Genomic DNA, 22,726 nt, shown 5'->3' with positions numbered 1-22,726 from the left:
TCCATTCTCCCTCATTCAATACCATCTCAAGGAAGGACAATTTTAATATTACAAAAATAACACATTTGGTTGTTATTGAGAGTGGATGCCTTAGAAATTGAGTTTCATTGGCGTCACAGTGGGTGAGAGCAAGAGGTCATTTCTATTTCATCATTTTGTTGTTGTTAATCCTCACCTGAGGATATTTTTTTCCATCGATTCTTTTTTTTTTTAATATATTTTATTGATTTTTTACAGAGAGACAGGGAGAGAGATAGAGAGTCAGAAACATCGATGAGAGAGAATCATCGATCAGCCGCCTCCTGCACATCTCCCACTGGGGATATGCCCGCAACCCAGGTACATGCCCTTGACCGGAATCGAACCTGGGACCTCTCAGTCCGCAGGCCGACGCTCTATCCACTGAGCCAAACCGGTTTCGGCCATCGATTCTTTTTAAAGAGAGTATGTAAGGGAAGGGGAGAGACAGAGAGAAACATCAATTGGTTGCCTCCTGCACAAGCCCCAACCAGGGCCGGAGATCAAGCCTGCAGCAGAGGTATGGGCCCTACACCGAATCAAACCCGGGCCAACGCTCCAACCACTGAGCAATACTGGCTAGGGCTCATCATTTTTTAACACACATAAAACTAACATTAACAGAGTTCCCATCTCAACACCTTAATCTGCATATTCAATTTTTCTTAATCCTTGGTGACTGGCAGAGGTGGCACACAGTTTCGGGGGGGGGGGGGGCGGGGGCGGGGGAGGGTATTGATTTAGAGAGTGAGCTAGGTATCGATCTGTTGTTCTACTTACTTATGTAGTCACTGGATGATTCTTGTATTGCCCTGACTGGGGATCCAACCAGAAACCTGTTACCAGGAGGACACTCTAACCCACTGAGCTCCCCGGCCAGGGCTGGTGGCACAAAGTTTTTTCAGCAATATTTGCTAACTACATTTAAGAAGGAAATGGCTGCCCTAACTGATTAGGCTCAGTGGATAGAGCGTAGGCCTGCAGCCTGCAGAGTGAAGGGTCCCAGGTTCAATTCCCATCAAGGGCATGTACCTTGGTTGCAGGCACATCTCCAGTAGGGGTTGGGCAGGAGGCAGCTGATCTAACTCTCTATCTCAGTGATGGCGAACCTTTTGAGCTCGGCGTGTCAGCATTTTGAAAAACCCTAACTTAACTCTGGTGCCGTGTCACATATAGAAATTTTTTGATATTTGCAATCATAGTAAAACAAAGACTTATTTTTTTATATTTATTTTATATATTTAAAGGCCATTTAACAAAGAAAAATCAACCAAAAAAATGAGTTCGCGTGTCACCTTTGACACGCATGTCATAGATTCGCCATCACTGCTCTATCCCTCTCCTTTCTTCTCTGTAAAAAAAAAAAAAAAAAAAAAAAAAAAAAAAAAAAAAAAAAAAAAAAAAAAAAAAAAATTAATAAAATGTATTTAAAAAAGAAGGAGGAGGAGGAGGAGGAGGAGGAGGAGGAGGAGGAGAAGGGGGCGGGGGCGGGGGTGGGGGTGCGGGTGGGGAATGGCCTAAGGTTCCAGAGACATCTCTGTCCTTCAGGATAAACTCCAGGAGCACAAAAGGCATGAATTTCTTCAAGGACAAACACTTACCGAATAACCACTTGGAAAGCAGACAGGAAGCGCGCGCGCGCGCGCACACACACACACACACACACACACACACACACCTTTTGATCTCAAGAAGCTCAGAGTCTCACACTCCTGCCCCTCCCCAAAAGCACACAGGGAAGCATCCAAAGTTTTCATATGCAGCCGTGACCGGTGGCTCAGTTTCTTGGAGCTCCTCCTGCACAACAAAAGGCCACGGGTTCAATTCCGGTCGGTCGGGGGCACAAGGGAGGCAGCCAGTCGATGTTTCTCTCTCACATCGATGATGTCCCCCCCCCCCCCGCTCCCTAAAATCAATTTTTACAAGGTTTTCAGATGCCATCGCTTTTTTCATCACTAAGAAGGAGGAAGGGGGGGGGGGGCAAGGAGGAGAAAACGCCGGAGAAGCCATTACGGAGCAGGTGCAGGGGCTTGTGGCCAGGAAGACAACTCGCTCACGAAGCTGCCATCCTCTGGGATGGACACGGGGTGCACCGTGTAAGTGATGCGGCAGCTAAAATGACCTCAACACCGGAGTCGCATGTTCGAGAAGACCTTCCCTAAGGAAGACCAGAAGCTGGGGATAGTGGGGAGTGGGGTGGGGGCACATTATCCCGGACGAGTTTTCTTGGGGAGCACGATGCGCTGGCTCCGGCGTTAGGGGGGCAGCAGGCGCGCGGACAGCGTGTTCGGGGGCTCGGTTCCTGGGCCGCAGGTGAGACGTCTGCCCAAGGGCGCGGTAACGAGGGGCCGCCGGTGCTGAGCGAGAGCCGGGCGCGGCGGGGAAGCCCGCGCTCTTCACGCTCGGACTCTGACCCGAGCCAGGCGGCTCCCGAAGTCGGGCTGGCGGGGAGAACCGAACCCACTTGATTCACGCCCCTGAGAAGCAGAGCGGAGACCCGGGATGAGAAACGTCCCCACGATGCGGGAACAGGCCCTTTTATAAAGCATCCCGGAGGGAAATGCAGAAGCCCCGCGCGAGGTCAGCCTCCGCCGCGCGGGACTGGGCTCCGCGGCCCCGGGTCCCGCCTCCACCGGGGCCGCCTCGCGCAGGCGCAGGCTCCGCGCGCCGCGTTCCCGCCCAGCGCGCATGCTCACCGCCTAGGCGCTCCCGACCCGCGGCGGCGGCGGCGGCGGAGGAAGTGGCCGCTGTGCAGTCCACCCCGGTAGCGGCTTCGCGGCGGGGGACAGCCTCCTCCGGCCGCTCCGCGGCTTCGGCGCCTCCGCACGTCCGTCCAGCCGGAGGATGGGGCTGCCCAGGGGCCCGGAGGGCCAGGGTCTCCCGGAGGTGAGGAGCCCCTCTTCCTGACACGTCGGGTGCCCGAGAGAGGGCCAGGCCGCGCCGGGCGCCCCGCCCCCTCCCTCAGGTGCGCCCCGCGGGGAGCCCCGGCCTATCTGTGGGGCGCCACCGGGCCCTCCGGCGGGGGCGGGCCCCGCCTCTCCCGCTCGGGGCAGTTTCCGGACCCTCGACGCCGCGGGGCTCGCCCGGAGGCCGGGGCTGCTGCGCCATGAGTCACGAGATGGGCTTTGGGACGGTCCGGGCTCGGGTTGTGCAAAGGGCGGTGACCTCCTGGGGCCTGCCGCCGCCGGACGGGGGCCCGCGGGGACCGGGAGGCCAGCCCACCCGCCTGGTGTCTGGGGGTTGCCCCCGCGGTCACCCCGCGCGGAGACATTTGGGGGCCGTCCCCGCAGGAGGTCGTGTCCGGCGGGGTCAGCTGTGTGGCGGGGACCGTGTGGCGGGGACCCGGCTTCGCGGGAACCGAGCCGCGTCTCCGGGCGGTAACGGTGCCTTTCCCTCCGGAGGGGTTTGCACTGAGCGCCCACTGGGTTCGGGGGCAGGATGACCAGTGGTTTCCGGATTTCCACGTTGGCTGGGGGTGAAGGGGAAGTGCATTTCCCTCGCGGTGCAAGTCTCACTTAGCAGGTGGCTCACATCTGCCTTCTCTCGCAGGGGATTTACTCGAAAGCTAGTTGGTCACGTTCTCGGGAGAAACGGAGCCCACGCCGCCCCCTGTCCCTCCGCCTTGGGCAGCGGACTGATGTCTGGACACCAGCGGGAGCGGTTCCTTCGCTCGCAGCTCCCCCCTTCTTGCTTCTCTGTCCCCCCTCCCCACCCCACCCCCCAGCCCAGGTCCTTCCGTGTCACAGGGACCCACTCATCGCGCATACAAGCTGGGCATATAGGGATGAAGGGATGGACTTGGCCGTCAGTGGGAGTTCCCAGGGTGCAAGTCCGTTTTGTTGTTACCGTAGGAAATCCTAACAGGTGTAATTAATGTCAGAGCCCTTGCGTCAGGGAAAACCTTACACGTGAGTTGCTTTGATGGAGCCAGGAATGGTGATATTTTATTTAACATTTCTTTTTTTTTGCCACTTCTTTATTCGAGGATGTCATCAAGTTTTTGCCTGGCCTTTGGCTGTAGGCTCCTGTCTTATCTCCCTGGTTCTATCTTAAATTCTTCTGATTCAGTGTCCCATTGTGGGGATTTTTCTAAAATAAACTTTGTTTAACCCTGCTCTAACTGCTAGGTCTTATTTGTCACTTTTCCAAGAGACTAGGACAGTTCTTGGCAATTAGGAGGCAGGCAGGGTGACTATAAAATCAAGTTACTATCATTTAGTTCAAAGACTAGTGCATAGACTCTGTGCGATTAAGCTGTTACTAGTCCTATTAATTCACTAACATCCGTTTTTTTAAACCGTTTATGGTACGGAGGATATGCCGATAGCTGGACTTGGCCCTGCCCTCCAGCTTACATGAACGACAATACAAGGCAATTGGAAATTTAATGTGCCTGGTTTAGGAGCTCACAGTCATTCATCTTTACCAGAATTTTAGTTTTGTTTTGGTTTTTTTTTTAACAATTGGATGTATTAACCAATCTGGTGGCTTTCTATGACTTCAGAGGGCATTCTTTCATGCTCTTTTCTATTTCGTGTTAATCTCTGAAATGAATTTGAAGTCTTATTGGCATTATCCATTCAGTGTCTTGTGCCAAAAAGTTATTTCGCAGGTTATATTGCAAAAGTACACTCGTGTGTTCTGGGGGTGAGTGGCTGGGAAGCATGGACCATGCATCTTCCATGGGGGTGCTCCTTAGGTAGCAGTGAAGCAGCGATGATCCTCCGATGATGTTCTGTCCTCCTCTTAGAAGTGTTTTTATGATAAATGATGACTGAACAAATGAAGGCTACCTGTCTTACATCCCAGGAGTTTGAAGAAAATTCTTGTATGTATCATCCCATTTCCCCCCTACTCTACCTTTGTGAACCGTAACTGCTCTTTACCGTCTCTTCTATTTGAGTTTCTCCACTTACAGCTGTGTTTCACCCATCACAGATCTGTTGCCAAGGAAGAGGAGGTGTGAATAATAAATATTTCCTTATTTATACATGTCCACTAATAGCTGGTGAATGCTAATCTTCAAAATCTTGGATAGGCTGGACCAGGGTCATTTGAGAGTTAAGTTAAATGAGTACTAGTGCACTCCAACTGCATGCAAGAGCAACCTGGAGAGACTTTAACAGCTCAGGTCAGCATAATACCTGCAGCTGCCACTCGCCTTGCCTATATCTCAGGAAAAAAAAAAAAATGAGTACTAGTGCATAGTTGTCACCTCCACCCCCATTCAAAGGGATTAACAGTCACTTTAATAATTCCTTGTTCAACTATACGCATATGTTAATAAGTATACTCCCTCTCTTGGCAGTTTGTACTTCAAAATAAACTTGATTTTCCATCATCAGTGTCATGACTATTAAAACATTTTGCTCATACATGAATGGCTTAGGTCATGCACTGTATGTAATGATTGAGCATGTCATTCTATAAAAAGTGTGTTTTTGAAGCCAGAATGCTGTTTCAGAACAGAGGAGTAAACATGGGTGAATATTATTTCCTTTCCTGAAACAGCTAATATAATAGTCTATTTGGAAAGATAGGCATGTTCATTAACACCAGGCATGTCACTCAAAAGAGGCTGTTACTTAATTGTATGAACGACAGATTACAAATAAAATATAAATGCAGAGAAATGGGCATTTCAGGCTGTATTTACTGGGTTTGGCATCAAATAGGAGCTAGAATATGTTGATGATTTGTCTGTGGTCAGAGAATATTGAGAGTAGGAGGTTGGCCATAACCATGTCAGGATTGTTGTGGGGGGAGGTGAAGGATGAAGATGAAAAGATAGGTTTCAGCCAAAAATCTGGATGCCAAACTAAGACATTTGGAGTTTATCTTATAGACAGTGTATGATGCATTAATGATCAGGGCTGGGGGGTGAGCTAAAGAGATAATGATGTGAAAGCTGTGCTTTAGGAATGAATGAACAAGACAAATTACCAGAGAAGAAAGATTGAGAGGCAGTTGCAATAGTCCTGGCATGAGGTATAAATAAAAGGGAGGGGAGGATTTATGTGAGATGCTTAGTAGAGGAAGATTTAACAGGCATTGTTGAGTAAAAGAATAGTCCCAAGTGGTGGGTACAAAGATTTGAACCAGAATACCTTGGTGGTGTTTTATAGAGACACCACCTTACTTTTGGCTTTTCCCCCCCCCTCCCCCCCCGGCAGTGATGCAAGAGAGGAAAGGGGCACAGTTCATTAAAGTAAATGGGGGCAAAAGTACTAAAATATTTTGATAAATTTAACTTGTAAATAAACACCTGGCAGTGAAGATAGGATATACAGGGTGGGGGCAAAAGTAAGTTTACAGATGTGAGTATACAAAACACAGAATTTATTCTTGTATTATTATTTATTAATTACTAGAGGCCTGGTGCACAGCATTCATGCACTGGAGGAGGGGGATCCCTCAGCCCAGCCTGTGCCCTCTCGTAGTCCAGGACCCCTCAGGGGATGTCCGCCTGGGGATCAGGCCTAAGCCGGTAATCAGACATCCCTCTTGCAGTCCGGGGCTCTGGCAATCCAGGGCTCCTCACTCTTTACAGCCCGCCTGCAGTGGAGGCGGGAGAGGCTCCCACCATCGCTGCTGCGCTTGCCAGCTGTGAGCCGACTGAGCGGCACTCCCCTTGTGGGACCGCACTGATCACCAGGGGGCAGCTTCTGCATTGAGCATCTGCCCCCTGGTGGTCAGTGTGCATCATAGTAACCAATCATTCTGTGGTTTGGTCAATTTGCATATTAGCCTTTTATTATATAGGATTGTATTCTTTTCCATACCAACAACTGTAAACCTACTTTTGCCCCACCCTGTAAATTTAACAATTTTTTTATTATATTAGGTGAATTTATTGTTTTTAAGGCAATCCTGATAATATGGCAATAATCACCCTTTAATATTTCTGAGTTGAAAGCCTTCTTTATGTTTGTCTTAGAGATCAAAAAGAGAAGTGTGGAGAGGCATACATATTTGAATTCTTTGTTCTTGCCCTCTTTAAAATAATATGGATCAAAGTGAGTATGAAGTTAAAAAAACACAAAAACACCTTGTTCCTCTGTAAGGGATTTATAATCTAGTTGAGAAGCCTGTCAAGTACACCATGTCTTAGAGAACAGGGAGGTAACATGCCTTAACCTTCCTTTCTCTGGATTCCTTCAGCACCTGGTAAGTAGGCTGTGCTACCTGTGTCTTCTGCCCTCACCTATGATGATTAGAAGAGAAACCTGGGGAGTCTCTTCTGTGAAGCTCTGGCAGCTCTGTGGGCCATGCTCCTTCATGACTGCAATGATATAGCCAATTCACCTGACCATGTTGTGGCATCAGGAGCTATATCTGGTGTTTCTGTATTCAAGGTAGCTTTTACAGCTTTTCACCTTTTGTTTTAGGTGGAAACAAGAGAAGATGAAGAACAAAATGTCAAGTTAACTGAAATTCTGGAGCTCTTGGTTGCAGCTGGGTATTTCAGGGCAAGAATTAAAGGCTTGTCACCTTTTGATAAGGTGAGAGGACATCTTTCTAACTATTAGGCCATTTTTTTGTCAGGATGGCATGGTTAACTATGGAAACGAGGAAGAGATTGTATTTTTTCCTTTCTCCACGTCCGTGTTTCCATTTCTCCCTTATTCAGATTTGTTATAGAAGTGTTTCTTATTAAAAGAAAATAATAACGTATCAGTAGACACACTTTGAATTACTTTTCTATGCATGAAATTTGGAAATGCAAATAAGCAAAAGAAATAGTTCATTTCAAGGAACTTACAGTTTGGGTGGGAAGATAAAACTTATGTAAAATAAAATAATCTGACTTAATAAGGAGCCATCCCAAATCAGTGTGTTCACAGACAATTGTCAGATTTCCTGTGGGTGGGTGGTAAATGCTTAGTTTGGAGGAGGGAGAAGTCACTATGGGGTGAAGTTTAATTCAGCAGAATCTTGAACAATTACTATGCACAAGGCATAGTACTAGGTGTTGAGGGCACAGAGGTAAGACAGACACCCAGTACTCAAAGGCCTCGACTTCTATAGCATAGGGAAAAGAGACAAGTATACCAACATGCACAGAATAAGCGGCACAATGCAGTAAGTACTACTGTAGTGAACTGTATACAGATAGGAAGCGTCCACATCAGACAGGACAGGCCAGGAAAGCTTCCTGGTGGAAAAAAGTGTTGAGTGCTCCAGTGGGCCACAGTTCTGACTGCGCATAACAATCACTGTGCATTGTTTCAGCATACAGATCTCTAGGCCTCACCCATTGAAATTCTGGTCATTTAGGTCTGGGCTGGGGCCTGGAATCTGTATGTTATTAGGCATCTCACGTGGGTCTAAGCACAGCCAGAAGTAAGATTGCTATTTTTTTTTTTAATTTCAAAATGGATTTTTAGCCTTAGTCTCATTTGCATCTCAGAGAAATCCTGTGGGAAAAGTAGAGCAGGAATTCACATCTCCTTTAGGTAGGTGAAAAAAATTAGAGGTATGAAAATAAAGTAATGAGCCACAAAATGTCAGTTTTGCTACTCATGTGTCTGGTCTATTAAACAGATAATCTCTCTGGAATCTAGCACTACTCAAAACTGGTTTAAGACTTCTCTCATCTAAGAATTAATGTCTGTCTCCTTCAGTATAAAGCAAGTCTATGCCCATTTAGTAATAAAAGTCACTTTCTCAGTCACACTAGCCACATTTCAAGTGCTCAGTAACCACATGTGGCTAACAGCTGCTGTACTGGACAGTGCAGGTACAGAACCTTGCTATCACTGCTATCTTAGATGAATTGTAGTTGATGAAGTCAGGACATATACACTCTCTCTAACAATACATAATTTTGTATGTTTATTGAGTCTGTAAAATATATTTATATGTTGACTACCTTTGACTTCTTCCCCTCTCCCCAAGCTCGAAAGAAGAAACACATATTTTCTTTGTCTTGCAGGTGGTAGGAGGAATGACTTGGTGCATTACCACTTGCAACTTTGATGTAGATGTTGATTTGCTCTTTCAAGAAAACTCTACAATAGGTCAAAAAATGTAAGTTGTTAGGGTTTGCCATGGAAGAGCCAAAAAGGAGAAGAGAGTAACTTTTGAGTGCCTACTATGTGCCAGAAGTTGTGTTAGACACTGTACTTATTTTAGTTTTCATTACAACAGGTAATATCGCAGTTAATAGATTACAAAACTGGGAATGAAATAAACCAAGGTCACACAGGTAGCATATAAGAGTCATTTCAGTGTTCAGGCTATTTCTAACACTTTTTAAAAACTTTTTTAAAGTTTTATTGAGATATAATTGACACATCACATTTATAGCTTAAGGTATACAACATAATGCTTTGAGTTTATATACACTGTAAAATAATTACCACGACAAGTCAGCATCCATCATCTCACATAGGTATAAATTTTTTCTCCTCACGATAAGAACTTTTAAGATCTACTCTCTTAGCAACTTTCAGATATACAGTGTAGTGTTGATAAAATGGCATGCTATACATTACATCCCCAGAACTTATTTATCTTACAATGGAACTTTGTACCTTTTGACCAACTTTACCCATTTCATCCACCTCCACCTCTGCTAACCACCAATCTGCTCTCTCTTTCTATGAGTTCGATTAAGAAAGTCCACATAGTATTTGCCTTTCTTTGACTTATTTCATTTAGCAAAGTGCCCTCAAGGCTATCCATGGTGTTGCAGATAGCAGGATTTCCTTCTTTTTTATGGCTTAGTAACATTCCGTTGTATGTATATGCTACATTTATTCATCTGTTGATGGACACTTAGGTTATTCCTATGTCTTGGCTATTGCAAATAATGCTGCAATGAATATGGGGGTTCACATATCTCTTTGAGATAGTGATTTTCTTTCTAATATATACCCAGAAATGAAATTTCTGGATCATATGATAGATCTAATTTTAATTTTTTGAGGAACCTCCATACTGTTTTTCCATAGTGGCTAGTTGCACCAACAGTACACAAAGTTTCCTTTTTCTCCACATCCTGCCAGCACTTGTTATCTCTTGTCTTTTTTTAAAATATATTTTTATTGATTTCAGAGAGGAAGAGAGAGGGAGAAATAGATAGAAACATCAATGATGTGAGAGAATCATTGGTCAGTTGCCGCCTACATGCCCCACACTGGTTGTTGTTGGGAGTCCCAGCCTCATTTTTGAGTTGTGGACGGGTTGTAGGGCAATCAATAACCTTATGCAAACACATAAATCTGTACCACTAGAGGGAGCTTTCCTCCTACTGAACCAAAAGATAACTCAAGAAAGGTGGCCCCCCACATATATAAATAGTTAAAACCTGCCTGGAGAAGGAGACAGAGCCAGGGTTGGTAATCATTTTCATTTGCTAAGCTTGGAGTTCGGGAGCAAGATCAATTTAGCACCCACTTCGTCCCCTCTCAGGTTTCAAGGTATAGGAGTCTTATGGAGATGAAAATAAAATTTATCAGAGAGAGAGCCTTAGATGTTGCCAAATAGGTTTGTTAATATTTCTCTACTAAATTATTCAGTTTGAGCCCCAGGAACAGCTGGACCATGGGCTGCCCCACTGGGGCAGGGCACATATCTGAGGCAGAAAGAAGCATGTGACCCATAAGCTGCTCAGAAAGGAGGGGCTACAGGAGTGGCTGGGCCATGTGACAATTTTCTTTCATAGCTCAGACCTTTTGGATAAATCACACCTCCTGTATGATTCCATTCTGGGAGGTGGATATTCCTTACTTTCTGTGCATGTGTGCAGTAGAGTATCAGTCTTAATATTTTTCTCTTAACATTGCACTTGACATTATTACGGATCAGTGGAGCTGGGATGTGGCTGTTTCCCTCTGCAGTTTTAACCTTGATCCCACCTTGTATAGCTACTTTCTGTATATAAATGTTTTTGTAGTGTGTTCTCCAGAGACAATTCCCTGGGGAGCCATTTAGTTTTTGTCCCTTGATTACTTAGTTCCTACCAAGACGGAGGAGATGAAACATACTAAGGGAGCATAGGTAAGACAATAATTGCTCTCACCCAGACCTGAGTTAGATTTTGGTCTTAAGAATGTCTGTCTCCTGTAAAGGATTATGGAACTGCAGGAAGATAAAGTTGTACAAGATTTATTTGAACCGGGAACCCAAAATCACTGAGTTTGAAGCAACTGGTAAGACCTGGTGACCTCATTCACCAGGGCATTCATCCATTAGCAAATAGTCCTATACTTGTAGACAGGGCCACAATATTTGCTGTAACTGGCTAAGATTTTTTTAAGGTTCTTAAGTGGGGATATAACCTAAATTATCCATGTAGTCTGAGCCAAAAGCCCGCATTTCTCCATATGGCCCCTTCCGGTCCATACCTTGTAACTGTTTCTCAAGCTTCCTTATCTGTGTGCCATGGCTTTGGGGTTTAGCAGAACCACTAAATAACCTTTATTCACGCCTTTGATTCAATTAAGATAGACAAAGATTGTTGGAGATCAAATATCATCTGATTAGAGAAGGAGGCTTAAATCTGTGGTAAAATGGACTTGTACTCAAGTCCCTCTATCACTCCAACCAGAAAACGGTCCCAACCAGGCCCTGCTTGAACTGGAAAACCTGTCCAGCAGGCGGAGGTTTACCTCCTGACGGAGACAAGAATGCTCTAGACCTGGGAGCCTGATTCCTCCCCTCCTATTCCAGAGCCTCTTAGGAGGAAAACTGAGAGAGATCAGTGTCCCTCAGGAGCAGTCGGAAATTTCTCTCTGGAAAAAGAAGTGTGAGGATGCATGCTTCTCTCAAATCTACCATTGATTTTAGAGTATCAAAACATTAAAGGTGACTTTTTATTTTAAAAATACTTTTGTGCCAGAGTAGAGAACTCCCAACTTTTTCTTGAGCTTGTGGCACCGTGTTTCATCTTGTTCTGGACACCTGGCCTGACTGATATTTACAACAATTTTTTAAATGTGTAACCGGTGTTTCCCAGACTTTTGGAAAAAGTAGGTCAGTAAAATGAAATGTAAAAGAACATAGGCTACTGATAACTTTTTATTTTATCATCTAAAGATGTTAAAAAATAATAACTACTACCTCAAACATCACCATGATTTCATAAAGAATCAAAATATTTTAATATAAAAAGGTAGGAAGCATACAATCTTAGAATAAAGGATGAAGGCAGTGTTGTGGCCTTATATGCACACATCTAAATTGTGCCTATTTTTCCTAATTTTGCAGCCAGTCAGGAGAAACTTGGTCATGGTCTGGCATTGAGAAGCCTCAGATTTTTCTGGGATGCTGCCCAGACTTGAGAGATGTCTTAAGAGCCACTTAGTGTGTTCTCACTCTTTGCTTGTTGTTTATTCCAAATAGAGCTCTATCAGAAAAAATTGTCTCTGTTCTGCCAAGAATGAAGTGTCCACACCAGCTGGAGCCTCACCAGATCCAGGGGATGGATTTTATTCACATATTTCCCGTTGTTCAGGTGAGAGTCTTGGTGTGGTTTCTTTTCCTCTGAACGTTGAATTCCTGTAACAGGTCTACCTCTTGGGCTGCCTGGCCTAGATCCTGGATCTAATGGGTGTGGTGTGGATTTGGTGGCAGCAAAACATGATGATGTTTCCTGATGTCATCCTCAGAAGGTCGCTGGTACTCCTCCTCCCCTAGTTTCACAGTCACCTGATCTCTGAATGTCCCCATTAGTTGCTTTTTATTGTCCTTTTGGTAAAGATAAGACTCCACAGCCCCCATGCTCTGGTCGCTTCCAACCAGTCCAGCCTCATTCCTTGCTTTCCTTTGTTCTTTCGTTTTCGGTTCCTCTGACTTTCAGTTTTTCTCATAGTTATTATACTTCCCCCTGTCACGGGCCTTTCCCCCAAGTTGGAAAGCTCTTCCCTTTTCTTCTTTTCTGTTTAATTCTTACTTATTCAGACCTCAGTTCTACCAAGCCTCCTCAAGAAAGCTTCTCCTTACCCAATAATCTAGAGCAGGTTCCTGCCATATCCATTCATAGGGCCACATTCCCTTTCTTCACAGGAATAACCCTTACTGTAGTTTGTACCATGTATATTCAAGTGTGTGATTATTTATCTGTCTCTCCACCCAGCTGTAAGCTTCATGAGGGCAGGCACCGTGGCTGTCTTGCTCACTGTTGTGCTTCCAGCACCTCATGGACTTCTGGCGCTTTGTAGGCATTCAGTGCTGTTTGATGACTAAATGTCTGTCGGGAGGCTTATGACCACCTCAGTTTTTCCCCAGGACCCTGTGATTAAGTGCTTCGCGCTGTCCAGCTCCCAGTATTCTCTGCAGTTCTTGTGTGCCTCCCCTCCAGGCGCTTGGAAAGAGGAGGAGCAAAGGGACTCACCTTTGTTGCCTGTGCTGTGAACACTGCTTTGCATCTGATCCTAATAGAGCCTTTGAAGCTTCTGTTATAATCCCAGTCTAACATTTGAGGATGGTGAGACTCAGAAAGGGTAATTGATTTGCCTACAGGCAGAGTAGCACAGCAAAGGTTCCAGTCTAAAGGCTCTGTCTCCAAGCCTTGTCCTTTCCCACTCCTCCATTCATGCAGCCAGCAAGGAGAAGGCCATGCAGCTTTGGCTAGAAACATCTTCTAAGTCTGTGTCAAGATTATATAGTGTAGGTGCATGGACTCTGGAGACTTCCTGGGTTCAAATCTTGGCTCTGATGTGTGACCTTAGGCAAAGACTTAACTTCTGTTAAATAGAAATAATAATAGTACCTACCTGATAGGATGAGAATTATGTTATTTTGTGTAAAGCACTTGCCTGAAGGACTGGCCCATTTAGTAAGTGCTTTAAATAAGTATTATATAGTTGTTTCTGTTGTTATTACTGTTATGGGAATCTTCCCTGCATTAGACTTCAAATCACATACCATGAAATTTGTAAATTTGAGCCTAAGACTTTTACTCAAAATTTGATTTGTATCTTTGGTAGACTTTTGTCTCTCTGATTCAAGTACAGGGTACGTAATTCTTTTTGTGAAAATAAAGTAGGGACCCTGTGTTGATTGTTACTGAAACATTATTATGCTGTGAAGTTGTTGCCTTTCCCACCCCCAGAAGCCTGGATCTCTAGTGATTAGACCTACTCAACCCTCTGTTGGAACTTTGAGGGCAAAAAATCTAGTCCAGATGTGAAAAGGGATGAAAGGGAAGTGCTCTTCTCTAGTTTGGGCATTTGAGTGTCTGAATGAACGGTTCTGTTTTGTGAGTAGAATGCTGGAGAGCTTTCTGTCTTAATATGAGAGCCGAGGCTAATGATTACTAAATTTCTTAATTTCATGGACCTATAAAATTTAAAAGCAAAAATGGAGGTTAACTGACAGTGCACCTGTATTTTGGAAGGTAAGTATGCTTTTTTCTTTTTTTTAATCCTCACCCGAGAATATTTTTTCATTGATTTCTAGAGAGAGGGAAAGGCAGAGAGAAACATCGATGTGAGAGGAACACGTGATTGGTTGCCTCCTGCACAGGCCCAACCAGGGCCTGGGGCCAGGCTGGTGTGGAGCCAGCAACCGAGGTACATGCCCTTGACCAGAATCGAACCTGGGACCCTTCAGTCCACAGGCCAACACACTGTCCACTGAGCAAAACCCGCTAGGGCAGGCAAGAGTGCTTTTTAAACTAACAGCTGCCTTACTTTCATCATCATTTCCTAAAAGAAATATCATTTAGCCCCAATCTCAGACTAAGGACAAGTCTTCGAATTTAATACCTTTAGCATTATGAAAAACTCACCACATGCCTATAGTTTTTTCCTGTTTTGCTGGTGACCAATGAAAGAACAGTCATAGACCATCGATTGGGAACCATTGAATTAATTGTCCATGTGATAGAGGCTCACCACCCACATTCACATAGCGAAGCTACAGTAATGCATTCTGAATGCTAGCCAAGAGGAAAACAATCGAACTTCCAGCCACTGTTAGTTCTAGGTCACATCTTTTTCTCCCATGAGGACATGTGAATCCTGTGAGGATAAGTATTTTTTTCAAATGGTTGGGATCTGTGGCTTGGTCGTCTAAGAAGTTCCCTCTATAACCCTTCATACTGGGAACTCCAAAACAGAGCAATCATTTCTCTCAGGGAACCAGTGACTCAACAGGCTTTACTCTCCTTATCTGATCACACTCTCCAGGATCCAGCCACGTAATAACTCCAGTATAGATCTGATTAATAGAGGTAAATCTGAATAAGAAACAAGTATGAAAGGCCAGAAGCTGGCTCTCCCCATCTGAAGGAAAGCAGAGCAAAATTGAGTTGAGGAAGAGTCAGCCTCCTTAGTTATCCTGGACCATGGTGTTGCATGGGGTTTGGGTAAGAGGCTAGGCAGTGGTTCTCAACCTTCCTAATGCCGCGGCCCTTTAATACAGTTTCTCATGTTGTGGTGACCCCCAATTTCATTGTTACAAATTGAACATAATTAAAGCATAGTGATTAATCACAAAAACAATATATAATTATATACGTGTTTTCCGATGGTCTTAGGCGACCCCTGTGAAAGGGTCTTGACCCACAGGTTGAGAACCGCTGGGCTAGAGTAATTCTGAATGCTGTCTGACTTTCCACCCTCCTTCTGGATTTTAGTCAGTACCTGAGGTCATTGTTTGGAGTAATGGAAATAAATGGAAGATATTAACAACAAAAGAATATTCCTCATATAGTTACTTGCAGCTACCCCTATCCTGGGCAACTTCCTAAACATTTACTTCCTAAATGTGACCTTTACCTGAGCTGGCCTCCTCAGTGAGCAAGCATTCTTTCTATCCCTGTGGGAACAGCATGTTATATGCCATGTGTCTACTTTCTTAGGTAACAAAATTTTCCAAGTTTGGCTGTGCTCTTGAGGAAACTCAACTATTATCCAAAAACTGCTATTGAGATGTAATAGCTTTTTCTGGAGAGGGAAGGACAACCCTGACAGATGGGATCCCCTTCCATAATGTTCTTCAGTAATAAAGGGAATGAATGAAGAGCCAGGGCAGGAGAAGAGAAGGCTCTTTTTTGCTCTTTGCATTCTTACCTAAGAGCACCTGGATCTTCCGCAGGTTATGGGGTGTGGGTGTGTGCATGTGTGTGTTTTAGTTAACTGGAGTTTTAAGTAGGGAAAAATGAAGAGCAGCTACTTCTGCATATCAGCTCATTAGAACTGGGAAACATTTATAATAAAATCCATCTGACCAGTCTTCTGGTGTGGAAGACTCTCCCAGTTGTGACTCACAGCATTGTGGCTTGCTAGCTATGGATCAGTGGGCAAATTACGTGGCCTCAGAGCTTCAGGTTCTGTAAAACGCAGCCAGTACCAATTGCTTTATCATGTGTGGAGTAAGAGAGAAAATGTTGTGAGTACCAAACTGACCCAGAGCCTAGGGCTATTACTCAGTACACCCTATTCTCAAATCTGAATATCTGGGGATTTTTTTTTTTATCTGTCAAATGAGGGGTTACACTAGATATTCTCTGTGGTTCTTCCCTATTCTCTGGTCTGTGGTGCAAGCAGCCCAGGAGAAAGTTACATTAAGATCTGCTAGAACCAGTTGGCTGTGGGAATAGCTCTGTTTGTATTGTGCTTCAGGTACTTACTTACAGAGCACTCTGGTACTTGTGATTTCATGTGCTCCCACAGCTTCACCTCTGCTTTATGCAGAGGGGGAAACTGAGTCCTGAGGATCTGAGGTGAGGCTTTAAAGCTCCTGCACAGCTACTCTGCTCTAGGTCCCACTGGGTCTTAGCATCCAGATGCCTAGTTGGTGGCTTTGTTTCCATTTATTTCCATCACTCATAAGGGTTTTTTAGGACAGTACACGTTGATAGTTTCTCATCACCTGGTCCATTAAAATATGGTGATTTGGGTTCCTGAGTTGTGCCGTCTCTAAGTTGACCTTCACCATGGTAGGATTTCATCCTTACTCACATTTCTAACTTCTTCCCCAGTGGCTGGTGAAGCGAGCTATAGAAACAAAAGAAGAGATGGGTGACTACATCCGCGCCTACTCTATATCCCAGTTCCAGAAAACCTACAGTCTCCCTGAGGTCAGTTTTTTACTTTTCTTGTCTGCTGAGACCATGAGTGCATACTTACAGCCTCCCTGGGAAGAAGCTCAGTAAGCTCAGGCTGCCCTGCCTGCCCATTCCTGCATGCCATCTCTGCCTCTGCTGCGTCAGCATTGAAACGGGGCCTCCAAATTCATTTGAGCTGTCTCTTTTAGGGGGTGCTGAGTATAAAGCCCTACAATTTTGTCCTTTTGTTTAAGAACTTTTCTTAAATTACAAGAACATGAGTATATTTTTGTATAGTCATATAAAGGTTTTCGAGAGACCACCTGTCTAGGACATTCCTATATTAACAGTTTAATAATAATCTCAACAACAGCTGATAGCCATCATAATCCTTACTATATTCTAGTCCAAGCATATCACATACCTTCTACTCCTTAATCCTCTCAACTGCTCCCTGAGATGGGTGATGTTGTCCCATTTTACGGATGGAGAAACTGAGGCTTAGAGATTAGGTAACTTGCCTGAGATTTCAGAGCTCATAAGGATTTGAAATGAGACCACTTGTCTGCACCTATGGTTCCCCTTTTTCTTACCAGCTATAGGAATCTGTTTTAAGACCTGCAGAGGCTCTAACTTTTTCCCATACATAATATATTTCAATTTGTTAGAAAATTGAGACTTCTTCAGGTGAAGTTATGATGTGAAGTCAGTTTGCAAGACAGATTTCTGAGCAGTCCAGTTGAGTTTCCGTCTTCACACAAGATTTGTTTAATCCCTGTTTTTTGTTGTACAGGATGATGACTTCATAAAGAGGAAAGAAAAGGCCATCAAGACAGTTGTTGACCTCTCAGTAAGTTCCCCTGCCCTGATCCATCTGTAAAAGAAGCATATAGACTCACAGCCTCCAAATAGTACTTTGATTTAAATCACAAAACCCTGCTGCCTGAGGTTTCTGTCTGCTGGGATTGTCGAGGAGCTGACTAACCTCTGGTGGGTGTGAGGGAAGCCCTACCTGTCTATGTGCCCCATATTTGGACACCAACATTCATGGTTAAACCTTGCCACAACCACTGCCCTCTGTTTTTCTTAGCTCCCATTTTAATGGAGAAATTTTGAAACCCGAAGCCCTTCCTCATTTGTGCCAGTGGCAGGTGTAAACTTTGAATAGCTCAAAAGAAGCAGATGATGAACTGAGATGGGAAACTGAGATTATCACCCCTTTGGTGGCTTTGGAGAGGCAGAATAGCTTCTGAGCTTGTGCAGGAAACTCTGGAATGTCCTTTGTCACCATACATAGTGTTTCTTGACATGGGGGACTGAATACATGTGTTCACTTCCCCAGTGCAAGGGACAGAGGAGAGATTTGGGCCTTTTCAAAACACTCTGTGCCAGAGTCCAGCAGAATCTTGTCAGCCCACCCCACCTCACTCTTAGCTTTCCTACCTGAGGTGATGGGAATGAAGCCTCAATGCCTGGGTGTAAATTCTCTTCTGAAAATAATTTATAGCGTTATTTTGCACATTTTTCACTTTAAGAATAAGTATGGGGAAAAAATAAATAAGTGTGGGTCTCCCAAGAACAATCATTTGATGATGAAAGATGTGAAGTGCTTGTTTAAAACAAACAAAAAGTGTCTTGCTCACTTTATAGTTGTAATTTGTATCTTTAATCAATTCCATTTTGGAAATGGAGGGAATGAAAACCTTTAATATAGTTATACTCTGCAGCCAGACACTGTTTTCAAAATTGGTAGCAGTATCTATACTAATAAAAGGGTAATATGCTAATTAGACTGGGAGACCTTCCAGGAGACGGGCCAGAGAGGGTAGTTGTGGGCCATGAGGCCAGCAGGGGAGGGCAGTTGGGGGCCATGAGGCCAGCAGTTGGACATCCCCTGAGGGGTCCCAGATTGGAGAGGGTGCAGGCCGGGCTGAGGGACCAACACATACACCCCCGCCTCTCCAGTGTATGAATTTCGTGCACCGGGCCATTAGTTAAATAATAAGAAGAAAAAGAGCACATAACATGACATAGAGTAAATTTTTCCTGGTTGTGAAATAAGTGTTCAGTTTAGAATTTCTTTAAAGTTTTTTTTTTTTAAGGTTGACAGATGCAGGGGAAGAAAATCAACCTTAATCTCACAATGCAGAAGCAGCCACTTTTGATCGTCAGATGTATTTCTTTCATGTTTTTAATATGCATTTTTATACTGAATTAGAATTGTACTTTAAATACAATTTTATAGGGGTTTTTTTTCACTTATCAACACAGTCTTTAAGCTATTAAAAATTTTTCCTAACAGCATTTGTCATGACAAATAATAACCAGTTGGTTGGGTATGCTGTTGCTTTCCCTAATTTTAAATGATGCTTCATATCTGGAAAGATGAGAGAACCAAGCATTACCTCTGATTGGGGAGCCAGGGTAAGAGAAGGGAAATTCTTTTTGAATTTTATAGTAAGTTTGTGTATTACCTACTCAAACACAGGAGCCATGAGGTTATATAAGTTACCCAAAGTCACATTGGTGATGATGGAGCCACAATGCAAACCACTGTGCTGTGAATCTCTAGATAAAAAGATGTTTGCAGCTGATTAGAAAATAATAAGATAGGGAGAAACCAAGATGGCGGCATAGGTAAACACCGAAAATTGCTGCCTACCACAACAACTTCAAAAATACAATGAAAAGACAAAACGGACATCATCCAGAACTACAGGAAGGCTGGCTGAGTGGAAATTCTACTGAGAAAAGGAAAGAGAAAAGCACACTGAGACTCAGAGGAGGTGCGGAAGTAAAATGCAGAGGTACTGAGGCTCGAGCGCGCGGAAAGGGGCTGGCACCTGAGGATGCGGCTGTCTTTTTGAATCGGGAGGGAGTCACGAGCTCCCGACTGCTCTGAACTCTGGTTCCGGGAAGATTCTGGGGACCCAGGATTCATTCGGGGAGAAACCAGACTGTCTGGCAGCGGGCAGAACTCGGAACTCGAGGGCGGCTTTCCCTCAGAGCTGCGTGCAGCGATTACCAGGACACTGAGACATGGGGCCCCTTAGGGGAGGGCTGAGGATCAGCCATAGCTGCTTGCTCCACCCTTTGATTCCCTGAAACCCCGCCCCACCCAAGCTGTGGCAGAGGCTTTTGCATATGAATGCCCTGGCCCTTTGCAACCTGAATATTACCTAACAAATTGCAGCTGGGCTAGACAGACCCAGAACTTCCAAGAGAAGGCCCAAGGCCCCACAGCAGCTTGCATTGCTTCACAGCTGGGCCTCATCTGGGCACCTCCAAACTCCAAAAAAGGAAGGGGAATCTGCAGTTCTCTTCGTAGCTCCTGCTGGGTAACCTCAGGCAGAGGCTAAATTAGCACCTCCTTGGATCCAAGAGCCAGTGTACCCAGTGGTCAGAGTGGGATAATCCAGATTACAACTCTTCAGATCCATAAGGGACACATTCAGAGGGCAGACTCAGTGAGCACCAAAGCCCCACTGAAGCAAGTCTTGCCCCAGAAGGGTGTCTTGAGCACAGAAGTTCTCCCACTGTAGACACAGCTGATTCTCACTGCCAATTGGCCTGGAGGTCAATTCCTCCCAGTGATCCTACAACAATCAAGGCATAACTACAGCAAGACTGTGCACAAAGCCTACAAGGGGGTGCACCAAGAGTGTCCACCTCAGGTAACTGGGGAGGCTGAGCCACTGGGCCCTACAGGACACCTAGCACACAAAACCACGCTACCAACACAGGGAAGCATAAAAAATGTGGAGACAAAGAAACAGGTCACAAATGACAGAAATGGAGGAAAGCAAACGACTGGATATATAGTTCAAAACCACATTTATAAGGTTTTTCAAGAATTTTATGGAAACCGCCGATAAATTTAGTGAGACCCTGGAGGATATGAAAAAAGACCAACTATAAATTAAGCATACACTGACTGAAATAAAGAATAATATATAGAGATCCAACAGCAGACAAGAGGATCCCAAGAATCAAGTCAAAGATTTGAAATACAAAGAAACAAAAAATACCCAACCAAAAAAGAAAAAAGAATCCAAAAATATGAAGATAGTGTAAGGAGCCTCTGGGACAACTTCAAGCGTACCAACATCAGAATTATAGGGTTACCAGAAGAAGAGAGAGGGCAAGATATTGAAAATCTATTTGAAGAAATAATGACAGAAAACTTCCCCTACCTGGTGAAAGAAATAGACTTACAAGTCCAGGAAGCGCAGAGAATCCCAAACAAAAGGAATCCAAAATACCACACCAAGACACATCATAATTAAAATGCCAAGAGCAAAAGGCAAAGAGAGAATCTTAAATGCAGCAAGAGAAAGGCAGTCAGTTACCTACAAGGGAGTACCCATACGACTGTCAGCTGATTTCTCAACAGAAACCATGCAGGCCAGAAGAGAGTGGCAAGAAATATTCAAAGTGATGAATAGCAAGAACCTACAACCAAGGTTACTTTATCCAGCAAAGCTATCATTCAGAATAGAAGGTCAGATAAAGAGCTTCACAGATAAGAAAAAGCTAAAGGAGTTCATCACCACCAAACCAGCATTATATGAAATGCTGAAAGGTATTCTTTAAGAAGAGAAAGAAGAAAAAGGAACTCTTACCATTTGCCACAGCATGGATGGAACTGGAGGGCATTATGCTAAGTGAAATAAGCCAGTCAGAGAAGGATAAATACCACATGATCTCACTCATTTGTGGAATATAATGAACAACATAAACTGATGAACAAGGACTGATCCAGAGACGGAGAGGCATTGATTGGACTGTCGGGCCTTGGAGGGAAGTAGGGGAGGGTGGGGGTAAGGGGAAAAGATCAACCAAAGGACTTATATGCAAGCATATAGGCCTAACCAATGGACACAGACAATGGGGGGCGGGGGGTGAGGGCATGAGCGGGGGGGAGGGGGGAGGGGGTAACGTGGGGATAAGGACACATATGTAATATCTTAATCAATAAAAAATATATTAAAAAAATAATAAAAATGAAAAAAAATATAAGTCTCTTGGATAGTTTGTATTGCTTAGCTTATTTCCTTTTTTTTATGTGTGAACTTACTCATCAGTTGATTTTCATACAGTTTTAGCAGGAATGGTATTTAGCAGGAAGTATTCCTATAGCTGACCAGAGCCGGGCCGTGGGTTTTATTTTCTTCTCTCCCTAGCTATTGAAAATAGGCCTCACTTCCAGATGTTTAGGTTTCTCAGCTGAGCTCCATTACCATTAACTTTCATTCCTCCAACCCTGTAACTCTGCAAGGGCTTCCTTGCAGCCTTGAAACAAGTCCCAGAAGTTCCAGGGAGACTCAGGCCTGCAGTGCATGTCACGGGCTCATTCTGTGAGTCAGCATAAGAAATGAAAGAGCTTGCTGCTTTTTGTTGGTTGTCACTCTTCCCAAGGAGGATCCTTCCCTCAATAAAGGGAATGAAATTTTTCCTAGGTAACCAGAAGTTGTGGCTCTTTGGAAGTCTCAGGTTCTGAATGGGTTATTCCTTCAGTCTTTTCCCAGTCTTCTTTCAGGTGCCTCATCAGAATTTCTTACCTGCAACTTATTGACTAGCCTAAAATTCAAAGTTTAAATTGTGAATGCTAACTTAAGGATTAAAGTAAGGTCTAACATACAGGTCCCTAGTTTCTAGGCCCAGCCATAAAATGTATGCAGCACCTGTGTATTGATTGAGTGCCTAATT

At 44.3% G+C, this 22,726-nt stretch overlaps 1 protein-coding gene and 1 non-coding gene across 9 annotated transcripts in view; both read left to right on the top strand.

The window, feature by feature from the left end:
* Positions 1-2,727: 2,727 nt before the first annotated feature.
* CCDC93 (coiled-coil domain containing 93) overlaps positions 2,728-22,726 on the top strand; it is a 94,762-nt gene continuing 74,763 nt past the window's right edge. For all 8 annotated transcript variants that reach the window (XR_004969259.1, XR_004969260.1, XM_036319141.1 and 5 more), the window contains exons 1-6: positions 2,728-2,904; positions 7,407-7,520; positions 8,954-9,048; positions 12,367-12,478; positions 16,952-17,050; positions 17,811-17,867. Coding sequence is in view for 6 of the 8 variants with exons in the window: in XM_036319141.1 (XP_036175034.1) it covers positions 2,863-2,904; positions 7,407-7,520; positions 8,954-9,048; positions 12,367-12,478; positions 16,952-17,050; positions 17,811-17,867 (519 nt within the window). In the remaining 2 variants the exon portion in view is untranslated. The remainder of the gene's footprint in view (positions 2,905-7,406; positions 7,521-8,953; positions 9,049-12,366; positions 12,479-16,951; positions 17,051-17,810; positions 17,868-22,726) is intronic.
* Positions 5,064-5,192, top strand: LOC118662334. Its single transcript, XR_004969716.1, has one exon. It is a non-coding gene; the product is annotated as a small nucleolar RNA SNORA44 (small nucleolar RNA).

Source organism: Myotis myotis, unplaced genomic scaffold (genome assembly GCF_014108235.1).
Source record: "Myotis myotis isolate mMyoMyo1 unplaced genomic scaffold, mMyoMyo1.p scaffold_m19_p_8, whole genome shotgun sequence".
Classification (NCBI taxonomy): Eukaryota; Metazoa; Chordata; class Mammalia; order Chiroptera; family Vespertilionidae; genus Myotis; species Myotis myotis.
This window is presented reverse-complemented; position numbering and strand designations above follow the sequence as displayed.